The 17,981-nt window shown below is 59.3% G+C and overlaps 1 protein-coding gene across 1 annotated transcript in view; it reads right to left on the minus strand.

The window, feature by feature from the left end:
- KIF21B (kinesin family member 21B) overlaps positions 1–17,981 on the minus strand; it is a 30,037-nt gene that overhangs the window by 5,646 nt on the left and 6,410 nt on the right. The window contains exons 5-31 of the mRNA XM_009320383.1: positions 17,954–17,980; positions 17,405–17,587; positions 14,195–14,344; positions 13,823–13,957; positions 13,264–13,431; positions 12,638–12,753; positions 11,823–12,018; positions 11,229–11,418; positions 11,051–11,114; positions 10,351–10,575; positions 9,965–10,046; positions 9,352–9,469; positions 8,856–9,047; positions 8,055–8,254; positions 7,772–7,879; positions 7,258–7,326; positions 6,633–6,862; positions 6,084–6,231; positions 5,792–5,986; positions 4,851–4,952; positions 4,548–4,713; positions 4,193–4,253; positions 3,810–3,867; positions 3,087–3,292; positions 2,528–2,602; positions 2,244–2,357; positions 1,539–1,577 (exon numbers count right to left, since the gene is read on the minus strand). Of these exons, the coding sequence (XP_009318658.1) occupies positions 1,539–1,577; positions 2,244–2,357; positions 2,528–2,602; positions 3,087–3,292; positions 3,810–3,867; positions 4,193–4,253; positions 4,548–4,713; positions 4,851–4,952; positions 5,792–5,986; positions 6,084–6,231; positions 6,633–6,862; positions 7,258–7,326; positions 7,772–7,879; positions 8,055–8,254; positions 8,856–9,047; positions 9,352–9,469; positions 9,965–10,046; positions 10,351–10,575; positions 11,051–11,114; positions 11,229–11,418; positions 11,823–12,018; positions 12,638–12,753; positions 13,264–13,431; positions 13,823–13,957; positions 14,195–14,344; positions 17,405–17,587; positions 17,954–17,980 (3,617 nt within the window). The remainder of the gene's footprint in view (positions 1–1,538; positions 1,578–2,243; positions 2,358–2,527; positions 2,603–3,086; positions 3,293–3,809; positions 3,868–4,192; positions 4,254–4,547; positions 4,714–4,850; positions 4,953–5,791; positions 5,987–6,083; positions 6,232–6,632; positions 6,863–7,257; positions 7,327–7,771; positions 7,880–8,054; positions 8,255–8,855; positions 9,048–9,351; positions 9,470–9,964; positions 10,047–10,350; positions 10,576–11,050; positions 11,115–11,228; positions 11,419–11,822; positions 12,019–12,637; positions 12,754–13,263; positions 13,432–13,822; positions 13,958–14,194; positions 14,345–17,404; positions 17,588–17,953; position 17,981) is intronic.

A 17,981-nucleotide genomic window follows, 5' to 3' on the forward strand; every position in this document is an offset into this window, starting at 1 on the left:
CCAGCACAGACTCAAGGAGCCAGGAGACCCAGCTCATTGGTCCTCAGCTCAGTTTGGGACAAACTGCACTTCTCCAGCCTGAAACTGCTGGGATAAATGTTTCAGCGTACCAATATCCAACACCCCAGTTCCTTGGAGGCTGTCAGCCTGTGGCTGGTGACATTTGGAGACAGGGCTCCGCTCCTTTACGTAAGACCACAAGGGTGACAAAAGACAGCGCTGTGTCTTTTGCACCCAGTGTCCTTGTCGTAATGGCTGTGGAAACCCTGCACCCACCACTGTCTCTGGGCAGGAGAGGACCTATCCCTGCCAAACCTTCCTCCAAGGGACACCTGCTGCCTGTCCCTCTAGGCACAGCATCTGCCAATCCCCTCCACTTCAGCAGTGCTCAGGGTGCTGAGGTCCAACAGCCCTACCCTTCCAGACCCAAGTGTGCATGGCCACCAACAGCTCTTCCCAGCTGTTGTCCCAAAGCACAGCCTCCTCGCATCCGTGGGGCCCTGGCTTGTGCTAGTCTCTTCTTATAGGCAGGGAAACTGAGGCTCAGGGCTGGAGAAGGGCAGGCCCGAGGCCACATAAGGTTTGCATTAGTCATGAGGGCAAACACAGGCTCATTAATCTGGGTTTGGAAATCACATGCATGTGATCTTTCTTTCTCAGCAGCTGCACTTACAAACTCCAATTAAACAGCCCTCCCCTGACCCCTAGTGTTTCTACCAGTCTCAAGATGATGCTGAATCTAAATGGAAATCCCGGCTCCCTAGGGTGAGATGTTATCGATGGACGTTGCATTGCTGCCTGACGGCAAAGTGCCCAAGGTGACGCAGCACAGACACATCTGGTGCCACCTCCTCAGTGACTGTGGGGGAGGTGGGCATGGGCACCGTGAGGGGACACCTGGGTGCTGGAGGGCTGATGTTCCTAAGGGATGGGGAAAAGGTGGCCCTTGTGTTGGGAAACCTCTGTAGGCAGGAGGGTGCAGTGGGACAAGCCCAGGAGCTCTGCACCACAATCTGACTTGGTTTCTTTGGGAAAGAGATCTACCCACCCACAACCCAGCACCAGGGAAGCACAACCAGGTGCGGGGAGCACCTGGAGATATTTGCCTAAAAGATGCTTGCAAGAAGGACACACTGGGAGTGCCCAGGATTGCTTGCCCCCTTCCCCAGCATCACACCGTCCTGCTGGAGAGCTGAGGGACGGGATGGGACATGGTGGCGTCATGCCGATGAGAGCCCGTCAGAGATGGAGGAGAACATGCTGCCACCCCAAACCAGCCAGTGTCCATAGGTGAGCCCAGGGCCACGGTTCCAAGGGCTGATCAAACCAGGAATGGTTCAATGGTTCGAACTCGCAACCGAGGGGACAGTGTCAGATACTGGAGGTGGCATGCCAGGAGGGGACAGCACACACAAGCTGGGAGGTGGGGGAGAGCAGCAAGGCACAGGTGGAGCATGCAGGGACAAGGGAGAGCAGACTCATGAGACAGAGAGGAGGAAGAGAGGAGGAAGGGATAATAAATAGAAAGTTGTCTATACCTCAGCACCTCCGAGACAGAGGAATCGCTGTCATCAGACCTAGGGGCAGAAAATTAGCAGGATTATGGGAGAGAAAACCCAGACTGGAGAGGCAGCAGAGGAGTCAGAGATGGAGGATTGTTATTGCATCCAAGCCAGTGTAGGACAGAGAGAAGGAGGAAGGGAGAGAGGGAGAAAAAGAAGCACGCATGGAGAACCAGGAGAGAGGGCAGAGGAGCAGGAGGGCATGTGAGGATCAAACAGCAGGTCTCCATCAGGGAATGTCAGCGCTGCTAGCAATGCTCCGAGATGAGGGCAGCTGCCCAGCCTGCTGCAGGGGGAGGCTGGGAGGCTGGAGCAGCATTTGTGGGTTGGTGCCAGTCCTTCAGCTTCCTGCGAGCCCCCATCCCGCCTCACCCCATCCTGCTCCATAGCCTTTGCCAGTCGTCCAAGTCTGGCACCACCATGTCTCCAAGTAGGGCTTAGCCAGGGGCCAGCTTGGAGGAGACGCACAGCAGGCAGGACAGGACAAGGGTCCAGCATGGCCCTTGCAGAGCATCTGCTCACTCATGGAGAGGAGCAGGGAGCGAAAATGGTGGCAGGAGGCTTGCTGGAGCCGATCCAGGTCCTGTGCTCTTACACTCCACCGTGGGACCTGGTATGTGTCATTTGCTGTTATGGTATGGGTCCCCCTCACTCAGATCCTCCCACCCCACCAGGACTTACTTATCCAAGGCAGACCCCTGGCTTTGGTTGCTCGTGAGACGAGAGAAGACATTGCGGTCGTTGCGTGGACGGGTGGGTGGGGATGAAGGAGGCGTGAAGCCAACATCTGGAGGCCTGAGCCAGGAAGGATTAGAGGGACACATGACTTGGGAATTGCTCACCTGGCAGCTGCCTGGCACACCAGGGCCCAGCAAGAGCTGGCTCAGCCAGCATCTCTCCCCACTTGTCTGGACCACCCAGCCTTTCCCTGCCCATGTCACCATTTCTCTAGCTCCCAAGCTCACCTGGCAGGTTGCCCACGGTCATAGGATTTCCTCCTTGTCAGAGGTGAAGTGTCCGAGCCACGAGATTGCCTGGGACTAAAGCAAGTGAAACAGAGCACAGTGGGTGCCTGCCTCCCCTGCTGGGATCCCTCCATGCTGAACACCCATGTCCTTCCCCAGCAGAGCAAATGGAGAAGTTGGGCTGCCCTGGAGTCACAATCACAAGATCAGAGGATGCCTCGAGTCGTCCCATGAGCGTGGAGGCTTTGGCAACCCAAGAAGCCTCCAAGAAGGCTGATAACCCAGGGCAGTGAGTCGGGGACCCTCGCACGCCCCCTTCTTTCCCTCCTCCTGGAGTACCCTTCTCTCCCTCTGCAGAGGATACCAACATACTCCTAGACACTCTCCAAGTCCCACTGGAGAAATCCACCACTGCTTGCTGCAGACAAGCCTGGATAGATGCAGAATTGGGCTCACCCTCACCGCTCTGCAACTCCACAGCCAGGGCACAGCTTCCCACCTGCTGGCCCATGCCTCCATGAGCTTCCCAATGCCCAGAGACCCATCACCCCATGCTCACAAGGTGCTTCCTCGCGTGGGCAGGCTGATGGTGCGTGACACCTTCTCCTTGTAATAGGGGTCTCGGATGGAGAAGCTGATCCCATCCTCTTTGATCTCCATGAGGGATGCCAAGGACTTGGTGATGTTCTTGGTGGAGACGTCCAGCGTGGGTCCTAGACACTCAGCCGACACTGCCTTCATCTGCCCTGAGAGCTTGGGCTCTCCCTAGAGCAGGGCAGAGGGCTCAGGCACAGGCAGCACGGGGGGAGGACAGCGGGAGCAGCCAGAGAGCTGTGGGGTGGAGCAGCTCGTGCTCTCTTGGCCACAGGAGGTTGAGTTCCTCCTGCATTGTGCTGGGATGCCCATCACAGTGCTGGCTCTCCATACTCTAAGCAAATGTGACAGCCTGTGCAGAACGGGTGCTTTCCTCCACCTTTGCCCACAATGGATGCAGCACTGCACAGGGATCTCCTTGGTGCCCACTCAAATCTGGAGGGTACTGGCTGATGCGGTGGATGTTTCCTAAGTCTCTGGTGCTTCAGAGGACCACAGGACCAGGCGGCCTGGGTTCCTCCTTGCCTAGAGCTGACCCCACCCAGAGACCAGCCATACTGCCTTATGCCAAGCCTGACTCTCCAAGGGTCAGACTGCAGAGCAGAGGCCTGGAGCATTGCTGAACAACATGCCCTTCCATACCTCCTCCCATTCCCTGTGACGGGTCTACACAGAAAGGGCAACTAACCTTGAACTTGAAGTCATCCTGGCTTGCTGAGCCCTTCATGGTGAAAGACTGGGAGATGCTGCAAGGAGAAAGGAGCAAAGATGAATCTTCAGTGCCGAACTCCTTTCAGAGAGCCAGCTGCCACTGGCCCACCAGACTCCTTGGGTCACCCCCAGCTCCCCAGCACCCTTTCTCCAAGGGATGACCTAGTCTTCACTCCCCGCGGGTGTCTAGGAGACATCTCTGCTCCCCTCCCCAAGGGCTGGGCACCACAGGAAAGCTTAGGTGGGGCTTTGTTCATCCATGTCCATCTGCGAGGTCCCATGGGTGGCACCAGACATCCTACCCCACCCCCCCCCTCCCCAGCCACCACCAGCTCAGGCAGGGCTGGGCTGGGTGCTCACCTCCCATCAGAAGCGAGGCTGAACTCTGAGACCTCCTCGTCCGTGCTGGTGTAGCCATTCTCTGTGCAGGAGGGAGACAGCACATGAGCAGCGCAGAGGGGACCCCATTGTGCTGAGCCCCATCTGAACTGTGAGGTGGAGGGGACAGCCCAGGCAGTTGGGGGCAGGGACCCGGTCCTCATCCCTGTTGTGTGGTGGCCGGAGCACACGTCCCCACCCAGCATCGTCCTCGGGGCAGCCCTGGGCACGCTGGTCCCAGCCGTGGCACCTCCAGGTGTTTCTTGGGGGACCAGCATGGGTGGGCACCTCACCCCACAGGCAGCATGCCTGAGGATGCACCAGCCCTGGGTCCCACCTTGCTGGACGTTGTGGATCAGGGCCTGCAGCTCAGGGTGCGACTCGGCTTTCTCCCGCAGGGCATCCAGGATGGCGTGGTTCTGTGAGGAGCCGGTCATGTCCGTCTGCCGCAGGCGCCCCTCCAGCAGGCGGATCTGGGCCTCCTTCTGTGCCACCTGCAGCCCCTGGGGAAGGACGGCCACGCTGGGTCTCAGGTGGGTGTCTTGGGTCCCCTTCACCAGGTCCCCATCCTGGCACCCTGCTCCCCTCCCCAGTTGCAGGAAACCCCATCATGCATCCAGGTCCTGGCTTGGCCCCGCACCTTGTCAATGGAGGCCTTCAGGAAGTTGTCCAGCAGGAGCCGGGCTTCGGCCAGGGAGCAGGAGCTGATCACCACCGAGGTGTCCGTGGAGTCCAGCTCCTCCTGAAATGTGGAGGGACGGGTGTTGGACGCAGCGGGGGAGCTTTGCCACTGGGTGTGGGATGGGCAGAATGGGCACTGTGGCCAGCACAGCACCTCCACCGCCCTGTCAGTACTGCCCAGTCTCGACACTCGCTCTCCTCAGTCTGCCCAAGTGGCTATTGGGGAGATCCAGCCATGGAGATGGCTAATGCAACCTGAAGGGCTTCTGTGTTGCTAGAGGAATCCTGGTGCCAACACTTAATTAGACACTAATCTGCAGATACCAGCCTTACCCAAATTCACAGCAGATCAGGTCACTGGCCCAAAGGCTAGTGTGAATTAACAACAGCCCCTTCCCCAGCAACCTAGGTGACAGCCGGTGACAAGCCAGGGACAGCACACAGTCTCCAGCCCAGGCTGCAGCTGGTAGAGAGGAGCCAGGAGCCACACAGCATCTCTGCGGCGTGCCCAGTGTCAAAACCAGACACAAAACCTGCAGGGTTTCTGCTGGAAAAAAAGCCAGTCCTCCCTGGGATGTTTCCAGCCCGTGAAACTCCCATGGGGACGAGTGACTGCCAGCCCCACAGGCAGGACGGGTGCTGCAGCTTCCCTACATCCCGGGGCAGTGGGGCACAGGGCACCGGCAGCCTGTCCATGGACGTGCAAGGACCTGGCAGCACTCCCCTCCACAATTAACCACCTAATGAGAAGTGATTGTATGGGTGCAGCCCCACCGAGTGTGTGACACGGCTCAGAGGAGGACGCCGGGACGCCCAGCTTGGCCATGCCCAAGGACACCCTTGCCTCCCAGGGATGCTTCTGCTCTCTCCCTGCCAGCTGGGCCCAGTCCAGCCACCCACCTTGGTCTCCTCGATCTGCATGATGGTGGCCTGGCAGTCAGAAATGCTATCATTGATGTAGTCGATGTTGGCCCCCAGCACCTCGATCTCCTCATTCAGCTCCTGTAGCCCCTTCTGCTCCTTAGGACTCTCTGCCTGCAGTTTCGCCCTCTTACCCAGCAATGCTTCCTGCAGCAGTGCCAGCTCCTCGCGTTTCTGGGGGAAAAGGGAGGGGGATTGGCACTGTCAACATGGCTGTCCCCCTGCTCCACACCCATCACCCAGTCCTCTCTGTCCCCAGCACCACCGTCACCTTGATAAGCCTCTCCATGTCAGCCTCCAGGTTGACGATGGTCATCCTCTGCATGACGATGTCAAAGATGCGCCGCTCCAGTGACTGCCACTTGAGGCGGGCAGCTTTGCTGAAGGTCTGACTTGTCCCCTTCTTGGGGAACTTCTTCCTACAGCCGGAGGGGAGAAGAGGCACATGGGCGACTGGCCCGGAAAGCTGTGCTTACCCCAAAAGGATGCTTGGGCTCTGGCTGGCCAGGAGCGGAGGAGGCATCTGCACTGTTTCTGGATTGCCCAACTTCTCCATCGCCCCTTAGCAAAGAGAGGGACAAGAGATGAGCCCAGCAAGGTTTGTGCTGTGGTGTTTAATGCTCGTGGAAGGCCAGCACTGGGCTCAAGCGCAAGTGACAGTCAGTCACACGCTGCCAGCACAGCCTGTCACTGGGTCAGTGGTTTAACATGGGCCAAATGCACAATAAGAAGCTGGTATTCAACCTCCAGCACCAGCTAAAAGCCAGACGTGGGAGTTCTGGGATGCCTCATCACCCGCCCACGCAGCCCCTGCCCTGACCTGGTGGGCCGAGCCCCATTCACGGAGGATGAGGGGTCTCCCAGAAAGTTGTTGATTTTCCTGTTCCACTGGCGCACGATGCTGGAGACAGAGCGAGCACCGGACTCGGGCTCAGAGGAGGTGGTGCTGGCTGAGACTTCCGCGCCTGAGTCCAGCATGGCTGGCTTCTGGCTTGTCCTGCCTGCGACCCGGTCTGACATGGGCTTGGCGAGACGGCGCAGCGCCGAGACCTGCCCAGAGGAGGGGTGGAGGAGAGGGTATCAGATGGGCATCCCGAGCCCAAACCTGTCACCGTCATCCCCAGGTCCCCACAGGACCAAGAACGGCAGCTCTGGAGACCCGAAGCCCCAGGGCCATTTGTGCCCCATGGGTTTCCCCCTTCTCCCTTGTGGCCCATCCCCTGCCACTGGGCTCAGCTGCTGCAGGAGGCGGGCAATTCCTCTGCTGCCTGCAATCATCTCCCACCTCGTTACTGAGCTGTAAAAATCCCCCCACCCTTTTGGGAAACCTGCTCCCAGAGTTGGCACCGTCTGGAGGATGGGGTGTCTCTGAGCCAAGCGCTGGGGACCAGGACCCCCATGGGGGCTGGGGGCTACATGGAGGCAAACCTCCCACCGCCCCTCACCTCCTGGGTTTTCCTCCGCAGCACTATTTCCTGCTGCCGCTTCTGAGACTCCAGAGCCCGGATCTGAAACTGCACAAGAGAGAGAGAGACCCCTGGCGTTCTGCCCAGACACCCCAATGATGGCCGCAGTCCTGGGGCTCCCACCACCAAAGCTTGGAGCAGTTACTTTGGCGTGAACAGTCTCACTTGTGATTTTAACAGCGAGCAGGTTTCCAGCCTTAAGGCTGGCCCTGATGGCACATTGCCCCCCCGAGCACGGCAGGGAGCTCACAGCATCTCCCACAACCACACTGGGAGCTGCGGGAAGCCCTTGAGAGCCATTCAGCCAGGTGTGCTCTGCTGGGGCTGTGTGGACCCTGGTGAGGCCATGGGTGCAGCAGGGCCCTGAGCTTCACCGACTGATATTTATGAGCATCTCGGAGTGTCAGAGCAGCACAAACATCCACCCCCAGCCAGCCCAGTCTCCCCCCGGCATGGGGACACCCAGTGGCAGGCAGGCAGGCTGGGCCCTCACCTCCTGCCGGCGCTGCTCCTTCTTGAGCTGTGCAATCTCCCGATTCCGCTTCGTCTCTGCCAGCCGCCTCCGCTGCTGCTCCTCCCGCATCTGCTTCATCAGCGCAACCTAGAATGGGAAGGTACTGCATGTCGGTGCAGGCACCCGACTGTCCCAGGGCACCCACCCACCAGGCAGACAGACAGATGTCCTGCACTTGCCACCAGGAGTGGAAAACATCACTTCTGAGCAGGGAACCAGACTTGACCGGGGATGCCCTCCCTGCCCTGGCACATCCAGGTACCTTTGCCTTCTTCATCTCAGCCACCTCCGCCTGCAGCTTCCTCAGTTCCCGCTCGTAGCGGGACTGGTTCTTGAGCAGGCGAGCATGCTCCTTCTGGGCTGCCTGGAGCTTCTGCAGGTCCCGGTTCATCTCCTTCAGCCGCTTCTCGTAGTCTGCTTTGATCTTGTTGGCTTTCTCCTCTGTGTAGCACTCCATGGTGCCTGGGGGAGCGAGGGCTTGCGATGGCCACACACCCCGGGCTCCTCCTGCACCTACACACCCTGCCTTGAGGCACTGGGCACTGCTCCCTCCCCATCCCACCAGACCTCTCCCTCACCCCTCTGCTCTGGCCCCATCACAGGCTGGGGTCTGTCTGGGGGCACCTGCTGGAAGAGATGAATTAGGGCTCAGCGCAGGGCAGGGACAGTGGTTTATAGCACAGTCGCTGGGCTGAGAGGAGCTGCAGACCTAGACCTTCAGCCATGTGCATGGGTGATCCTGCCCTGCTGAGCCTAGAGATCAGCTAAACCACTAGGTCTTTGGGGTCTTCACGTGCCCCTCAGCACCTCAGCTTCCCCAAGTGTTCCCACATCTCACGAAGCAGTGTTCAAGGCTAGAAGAGGCTTTGCCTCGCCATCCTTTCCAGCCGCCTCTCCAGCACCAGCTGGGTCAGGAGCTTTTCATCTGACTAGTCCCACTCCCCATGGCAAGACAAGCAGGGTCTTGGGGGTCCCAGGGGCTCTGAGGCAGGGGGATGACAAAGCTCTACCAGAGCCAGTGTTGTGTGTGGGGATGGGATCCCACGGGCGAGGCGGTTCTCACTGAGGTTCTGCAGGACCCGGTCACGCTCCAGCTGTGTGTCACGAATCTTGTTCTGCAGCAGGATCAGCTTCTCCTCGTACTGGTGCTTGAGGGTCTGCAGGCGCCGCTGGCTGTTCTCCAGCTCATCAATCAGCTTCTGCTTGATCTCTATCTCACAAGTCAGATCCGCCAGGTCGGCCTGGAAATTCACGGCTGGAGACCGGTGGGGGACAGTCAGGCTGGGAGGGATGGGGGAGCAGCGCTGCTACAGCCCCACTGAGCCACAGCACAAGGAAAGGGCAGAGGGAGCTGAACCCACGTCACTGGGGAGTGGCAGCACCCCAAAGAGCATGGGAGACTCCCTGAAGCAATGTTGGTGCTTTTCCAAGCCCCCCAGAGGAGACTTGGCTGGGGCGTCCCAGCGGACTCTCCCTTCCCAGAACCAGAGCTCAGTGCCAGAAGACACCAGCAAAGGCACTCCCATACCCTGGGCTGCATGCATGGCTCCACACTTTACCCTTCTCCTCTGCATCAGAGTCCGAGTCCACCAGGCTCTCCTCACTGCCCGAGTCCTCATCTTCATCCTCACGTCCGTCCTCTTCCTCACAGCCGCTCTCATCCTGTTCCTCCTCCTCCTAAGAGATGAGTGCCTAACCTCAGCTTGCAGCATGGCCTTGCCCTTCTCTCTGCAGCTCTTCCCTCCTCCAAACTTGAGCTCACTCTACAGTGATGGGCTGCAGCCCCCACAATGGGATTCAGCCTCCCACACAGGATGACCAGGGCCTGCAGCACCATTTATGGACCCCCAGCGTACACAGTTGAGAGGAGCAGCTGTGTGCCACATCCATCCTTGCATCCATCCCCTCCCAGCTGAGTAGCACTGGATCGCCCAACCCCCCTTCACCTACACTTATTGAAACCAAGCCCAAAAAGATGTGGGCTCCTCGCTCCACAGCAGGGCTGGCTGGGGAGCATCCAGCTCCCCCCTAATCCAGCGTGGAGTCCTTGGCTCCATGACCCTTCCAGCTTGCTTGCAGGGCCAGGCTGGGCTTGGTCCCTCTCCCACATGGGGCGACGACAATGCTCCACACCCAAACTCGCCCCTCAATAGGAGCACAAAGCCTGCTCACCTCTTCCACCTCGTTCTCATCCGTCTCCTCCCCATTGTCCTGCTGCAGTTTCTGCCGCTTCTTAAATCCTTCCTTCTCTGGGCTGGGGGAGAGCAGAGGGGTGCTGATGAGTCCTAGCATGGGAGAGCCTGGGGGCGGGTCCTGCCGGGGCCCCCCTCGCCTCCTGCTTTTGGACCCTTTGGGGAAAACAACCTCCAGGATCATGTGGTAGGTGAAAAGGAGACCAAAGGCAAGGCAGCACTGGGAGGGGAACCCAGGCATCTGGGCTGCCTCGGTGCTCTGGCTTTAGCACGGACGGAGGAAGCAGGATACCCGACCCCACAGGGACAGACAGGGACCGACATGCAGCCTCCCCCCTCCCAACATTGCACAGCAGCTGCCTTCACCCTTTCCTCTGCTGCCTCCTCTCTTTCTTTTTCAGGCGCTCCAGGTCCTGCTTGGCCCGTCGGAGGACATCGGAGGCCTCCGTCTCCACCGGAGCAGCGGGGCTGCACAGGCCAGCCAAGCCAGATGCTGGGGACGAGCCCATGGAGTAGGGGGGCCGGGCAGAGACACGCGAGAGACTGCGACGCAGAGACTCGTTCATGGACTCACTCTCCAGGAGCTTCGTCCTAGGGAGTGGAGATGGGATGAGGTCAAAGAGAGGACATCCCACTGTCCCCGGAGGAGGGGATCTTGCCTGGTTTTAGGATGATGTGAGCCAGGGACAGAGTCACCACAAAGCCATTCTCATTCATATTGGGTCAGAAGGTCAGGATGCTGCAAGACAAGGTCCCAGGATCATGCAAGAGACTGGGATGGACCCAGCTTTGGGGGGCCAGCAGTCCCTGGGAGACACCAGGCACTCCTGCCAGGATCTCCCCCTCCATCAATGGCCACACAAAGGACGACAATGGCCAAAGCACTGCCCAGCACCAAGCCCCAGTGTAGCAGCAGTGTAGTCAGCTGCTACTCCATCAGGGCTTATGACTCACCCCAGTGATGCTGGAGGCACGGAGCTGTGAGCCACACCTGGGCTCAGACCCCACCACAGCACCCACCGGCCCAGGGACCCAGGTGACTCACCAGCCCCCATGCCCGGCTCACCTCAGCTCTTCAATCTCCCGGATGTAGTTCTGGATGAGGGTGCCAATGGCTTCATTACTGTCACCTGGAGGAGCAGAGGCACAAGTGGATCAAGGCAAGACATGGGTTGTACCACAGCACCCATCCCAGCTACGCTGGCTGGGCTGACCCACCATGCCACGCACTAGCCCAGCCTCACCTGCCTTGGCCAGCATCAGATTGGCCTCCTGGCTCATGAGGTGGGTGACCCGGCTGTTGATAGCATCGATGGCCTCCTGCATGGCCTTCACCCGCATGCGCAGGGCACTGTTCTCCTTCTGCAGCATGGCGTTCTCGCGGAAAAGGTCGCTGTAGCCCTCCGAGCCATCCTCCCCGATGACCCGCTTGCCCTGTGGGGACAGGAGGGGAGTCCCTGAGCACAGGGCAAGCTGGGACATGGGGGCCCACTGCTGCATCCCTAGGGGCAGCCCCAGCCACCAAAGCAGGGGCAGGGACAAATCTATGGACCAGGAAGGTCTGAGCTCAACAGGCAGAGGGTGAGAGATGCTTCAAGGCTTCTCCCTGCCTCGGCATCCCCAAGAGACTTGCCCAAGGTCCTGCCCGTGGTAGGGCAGGAGCTGAGCCCCCATCTCTTAAGCCTCCTGACCTCTTCTAGCAATTACCCCTATCAATAGGGGCAGAGTGCGGTAGGCAGGAGAGTCTTTCCCGCTACAACTGCCCCAATTCAAACACGAGGAGGCGACTTTCTGCTCCTGCCTCCATCCCATCTTTGCAGGCTCACTCGGCCACTCACCGCCTTGTACTCCATCAGCTCCATCTGCAGGCGGGCGATCTCGGCCCGCAGGGCACTGATCTGCTGACTTGTCTTGTCCTGGTTCACCACTACCTTGTTCTTGATGTTGCGAGCCCGGTTGGCATACTTGAGTGTGTTCAGGGTCTCCATGAAGTCCCGGTCAGATGGGCTCACACAGGCGATCATGATGGTTTGGCTTGGGGAGGTGAAGGTCAGGGTGAAGAGACAGCTTCCCCCACGCTGCGCCAACTCTGCACATGGACACCTGGGACCCAGCAGAGGCCACATGCCCCCGGACACCCATCCTAGGCCCTTCTATGTTTTATAAGCAAGGTATAAACTGGGTTCAGTCCCTCCCAGGGCCAGAGTACTGGCAAGACCCCACGAGCAACACATCATGCAGCACTGAGCAAAGCCAACCTCCACCAACCAGCCCACACACGCCAGGATTGCTGGGGAAGAATTGGGCTCTTCAGAGAAGTACCCCCAAAGCAGGCAGGGAATTCAATCCATCCCATGCTGGGCAACACTACCTGCCAAGTCCCAGATCTGCAAGGGTGCTGGAGTGTTTTGCACCAGCTAATTCTGCCAAAGCTGGCTAATTGCACCTGGGACTCATGAGGAGCCAAAGTCTTTACATCTGCAAAGTCATGCACTGCCTGCCAGGAGGTATCCCCTCCCCAGCAGGCAACCCACGAGGCATTTGAGTCCTGAAATACCTCCTACATGGCTCCATAGACCCTTGGCCCTATTTGCAGGGCATCAGCCCCTGCAGTCCTCTCCCAGGGCTCAGTCCCGGCCTGGGCCCCCCTTACCTGTTGCCCCCGAGGGAATCCTGCAGCAGGCGGGTGAGCTTGGAGTCACGGTAGGGCACGTGCACAACTTTCTTGCTCTGGTCTCCGAGGGCACTAATGACGTTCCCCAAGGCCAGCTACCAACACAAAGGAAAGGCCCCCCCAGATTCAGCCCCTGCTGAGAATACAGCTATCATGTAGCCAGCACATCAGGCCTGGGGCATGTGCTGTGGCACAGGTTTGGGGTGCAAGAGGTGGAGGCACGGGGCTTCCCTTGCCAGTCTTGGCGTTCACCCCCCTTCCCTGGGCTGTGCCTCTGTCCCATGTGCACTGAGGAGCAGCTTCGAGCCCTGGACTTTTTTTAAGCTCAGGTTAGCAGACCTCAACCTTCTGGGGACTTGCACCCTTGTGCCCAGCTGTACCCCTCCCCAGTGTCCTGCCCTCAGCAGCAGAGCTGTGCCCTCACCACTGGCATTTTGGATTGCATGTATTCCTGCCTACAGGGCCAGATAGCACAAGCCCCAGCAGAGACAGCAGCAACACCAACAACCCAGAGCAGCTCCCAGCAGGACTCAAAGGTGTCCCAGGCTCCCCCAGGCAGGCCCTGCCTCCCCTCTCCCCTTGCTTGCCGGTGCCCGGGGCCGTACCAGCCCACAGTTGATGGAGATGCCTTCCTTCGCTCTCTCGCCAGTAGCACCCGTTCGCTTCAGCCTCTCTGAGCCAGCCAGGTCTACGAAGTGAAACTTGGCCGTGAGGGTCTCATACTCGGTGGTGGGCTGGGCTCCGTCCAGGAGGCTGGTCACCTCCCCATTCACCTGCAGCCAGGCACACATGGAGAGGGTCACCATCACAGACCCGGAGCAGGCAGGAGCTCCCTTGGCCGCACTCAGATGTCAGCAAAAGCCTGAGCATTCATCCTCCGCATCCAGCCCCTCAAGGATGGGGGAGAGGATGCCAACAGCAGCTTGCTCTGGGCCATCCCTTGGGCCAGACCACCCTTGCCTTGGATGGGGCTACTCCAGAGCAGACCTCAGCTCCCATTAAATGCTAATGCTGGCTATGACTGGAAAGAAGCAAGACAAAGCCCTGCCTCTCTTTGCAAGACTTCAAAGAGAGTGGCCCTCTCCCCTTTCCAAGGGACTCCCACACATTGCCTGCATATCAGATCCAGGAAAGGCCCAGCCAGAAAGCAGGAGCACATCTCACCAGCTCCGGGCGGGTGCACACTCTCATCTGGCACAGGTGAATGGTGAAGATAGCGTGGGACCGGGAGCTCTGCACATTCATCTGGGTGCTGGCAGTGGTGCGGGAAAGAGCCCCCTGCTTTAGGCACTGGATCAGCTGCAACAACATGGGGGAGGGAAGAACGAAACCTTGAAGCACTCTGCTAGGGAGTCAGGACAGCACCCTGCCGCAGCCCCGCGGGCACACCAACCTCTCCCTACATCACCCCGGGGCTGCTCTATCCCAACCCAGGCAAGATCCCCACCTCGCCTGGCTGTCCCCACACAGCACATCCCTGGCCGATGGGCACCCAGCTGCCATCCCTCCTTCACGTCTGCCCCATCCCGCACCCACCTCGTCCTGCGAGCTGATGAGGCGCGATGTGACCCCTGTAGTGTAGATGCTCCCACTGGCATCCTCATGGATTTTGATGTTGGATTTGCGGTGGCGTGCGTCAGGGTCACGGGCACTGTCAAACAGGTCCAGGATCTCCTCGTTGTAGAGCTGAGCAGGGTGGAAGCAGGTGCGGGGTGAGTAGTAGTAAGCAGGAAGCTGCTAGAGCCCGGCACAGCGGGACCGGCAGGAGCTGCCCTCTGCCATCCTGCTACTGCAGTCCTGAGAGCCAGGAGGACAGGCTGCACAGCTGGGGGTGCACGTGTATTCACACATACGTGCATATGTGTGTGCTTAGGCAAGGCTGACCAGGAGAGCTGCTGTGCGTGCAAGTGTAGGAGAGGACACACAAGCATGTGTATGCAGATAGATGATGCACAGGCAAGCTCTGACCTGCATGCATGGGCACCCAGCTAGGACAGGATGCCCAGAATGAAATGGTGCATGTGCGCAGGCATGCATACGTGTGCCTGTCTGCTGCGCGAAGCTCTGAGCTGCAGTCTGGATTGGTTCCAGCTGCCCGACCCTGTCCTGTCCCTGGCCCACACAAGCAGCTGTGTGGGAACTTTCAGAGCCCCGTCCCCAGAGCCTGAGCAGACACCCGGGGGCTACGCATCCCCTCAGCCTTCCCTGCTCAGCTGGGGAGGCCCTGGTCACAGGAGCCAGTGGAGCCCCTCTCCCACCACAGCTCCCTGAGGTCACCTCTGCCAGGTGGAAAGGGGACAAGGGGGAGCAGGGAGTGCTGGACAAGCAGGGAAAACCCTGAGAACCCAGAGCTGACAGAAGATGCCCCCATCCATATCTTGACCCTGCAGCATCCTCTCTGGGGTGCAGGGACACCCCTGCCCGTCTTTCCCCCCACCCCCACCACGCAGTGCCACACATCACCCTCTCACACCCACGTCCCAGTGCAGAGAGCAGGGTCACCCGAGGACCACAGGCTCCTGGCCAGCAGAGCGGATCAGGCTAATCCATCCCTGGCTGCCCCAGGTGCAAACAGGCTCCCCAAGGGTTTAAACCCCGCTCTGACAGCCTGTTTCCAGGAGGAGAGTCACAGGACGGGGTTCAGGCAGGGCCAAATCCTGTACCACTGCAGGGACAGCAGGGTTGGTAACCAGTGTCTGATGCGGCCACGTGCCCATGCTGGCACAGGAGAGCCATTATCGCCACAAAACCTTCCCTGGGTTGCCTGGATAATGGTGGCTGTAGGACAGGTTTCAGCACAGCAGCACAAGAGCTCCTGGTTTGATGTCCGTGCCTGCAGGGTGGACCAGTGGGCAAAGCCCTCAACAGGCTCCAACAGCCTTGGTCACCGGGCCATCAGGCAATGGGTTTTTATTCTCCCCACATGTAACAGGGCCCTTGGAAAGCCTTCAAGCCCCCCCAGCTGGCAGATGGCCCCCCCACCCTGGAGCTGCCAGTGTCCCACCGGGCACAGCTGGCCTGGGGAGCGCGACCACGAGTGGCTTTGAAACACAGCAGAGGAAGCCTTGTTCCCATCTTCCACTGCAGCCACAGGACAAGCATCTCTGAGGCTATTTTGAGAGCCGAAACTACCAGCGGTCAGAGGTGGTGAAGAGAGAGAAAGGCTACAGGAAATCCCCACGGCAGCTGGTGTGACCCCATGCAGGGCCACTGCTCTGTCACCCCCAGGTGCCCCTGGGGTTGTGCTGGACCTCTTGGTCTGCAGAGATGCTTCCTAGGATGGCCTGGGACAGAGGCAGCACAGGCATCCCCTCCCCAGTGTTCACCCTTCACATGTCCCAACCCCAGCTAATAGGTCACCCAGTTCCTTGGGGCAGCGTCAGGTCATCCCAAACTGAGTGGCAGAAACTGAGGCAAGGGAAACTATAGCTGGGCAGCAAAGGATCTCCTAGAGGGCAGATACAGGGGGCTGAGAGGGAAGGGAAAGTGTGTCACATAGGGTGAGGGGACTTACATTGGGCTGAAGGCCAGTATCTGATCCTATAGCCCAGGGAAGGCAGGACTATGCCCCAGCCCCAACAGGGTTAAGGGACTCTCCAGCAGGGAGAAAGCCTGACAAGGTTAACCCCTCAGAAGGACTTCAGAACAGGCAGGAAATTGTCCCCATTTCCATCCCAGCCCACAGGTTCCCCAGAGCGGAGCCCCACGAGGCAAAGGATGCATGGGAAGGCAGCCAGGAGCTTGGACAGGCCGAGTGGTGGGGAGGGAAGGATGTGGCCGGACACAACAGCACCATGGGAGTTAAAAAGGGCTCTGCAGATGGAAAGCTGATTGAGAAGAATTTCTCCGGCAAGGAGGTCAGCCCTCCAGGCTAGGAGGTGGTTTTGGGCACTGCTTCCCCTCTCCAGACCATCAGCATCTGGAGGAACCGAGATGTGATGGCCACCAAAGCCACGTAGAGGCAAGATCACAGCATGGGGCCTCTCTCTCTGCCTGCCTCTCTCCTCTGGCTATACCCCAGATCAGGACACCAACCAGATGAAGTTTGTTCAGGAGCTCAGCTTTGCTCAACAGCACCCTATGTTTTCTCACCAGGGCCTTAAACCAGTTCCCATCTTGAAACTTCTTCGCACTTTCACCCCAGGACCAGCCCCCAGGGAAACCGCTGCAGACACACAAGGTCCACAGGCTTTCTGGGACAAGTTTCTCCAGGGAAAGAAGCAGTTAATAGAAGAAGCTTTTGAAATGGAGAGGCCAAAGCAGAGGCGGGAGAGGATGCAATGAAGCATTCTCAAGGTCAAAAATGCAGCAAAGGACATGGGAAATAACACAGCCCTTCCTCAAATCCCCACAAGAATGGCACTTTTTCCTTTCCTTGTTTCACTGGGAACACTGGTCCAGACCCAAGGGAGCAGGTATGCCGCTATCCTCGACCTCAAACAGGAGTAAGCAAGCCCAGAGTCCCCTGAATCTCCAGGGTACCAAGGCATAAACCCTTTCCCCACGGGGGGCACTCCCTGTAGCCAAGAAAGTGCCACCCCAGTTTGTGGCCATCATGAGGTCAACAACATTCAGGTGCTTTGAGTCTCCCCTGCCCTGGCATGCATCCTGGGCCACACGCCTGCTGTGGGGTCCAGCTCAGCCAGGGACCAGCCAGGACACGGAGGACTCAAGGAGCCCAGGACATGGGAACTGACCAAAGGAGAGGGCAGGGCCACAGTGTCACCCAGACCTGCTGTCACCCACCTCCAGGAACTGGGCGCTGACTTTGAACTCGGGTGCTGCCACGCCCTGACTCTGCGCCGCCCGCTTGCGCTCCTCAATGCCACTGAAGAGGTGGCCGATGGCCCGTGGGATGATGCCCTGCTCATCCTCAGAGATGTTCATGTCAAAGCCGGTGCCCATGGTGTATGTCTTCCCCGCACCAGTCTGTGAAGAGGCAGTGAGGGGGGAGCTGGCTGGGCCCTCCCAGGCTCAGCTCTGCCCACTGCGCCCCACACCTCCCCCTGCCACCCCAGGCTCCCCAAACGCCTCTGCTGAGCCCCTCTGATCCCTGCCACCACACCAGCTCCCATACTTCCAGCCCTGCCTCCCTCTTCCTCCCACCCAAGGCCACCCCCTGCCCCAGCTCTCACCCAGCCCAGGGACAACTCTCGGTCCCCTCCACACCCAGGTGCTTATACACCCCCCGCCTTCCCTAACCTATGCAGGTGCCATCTCAACATCCCCAGCACCCAGCGCTGCAGGAGAGCCCAATGCCCATGCCAGAGCCCAAGGAGCAGGCAGAGCATGTACCTGGCCGTATGCCAGCACGGTGGCATTG

This window comes from Pygoscelis adeliae, unplaced genomic scaffold (genome assembly GCF_000699105.1).
Source record: "Pygoscelis adeliae isolate BGI_AS28 unplaced genomic scaffold, ASM69910v1 Scaffold343, whole genome shotgun sequence".
Taxonomy (NCBI): Eukaryota; Metazoa; Chordata; class Aves; order Sphenisciformes; family Spheniscidae; genus Pygoscelis; species Pygoscelis adeliae.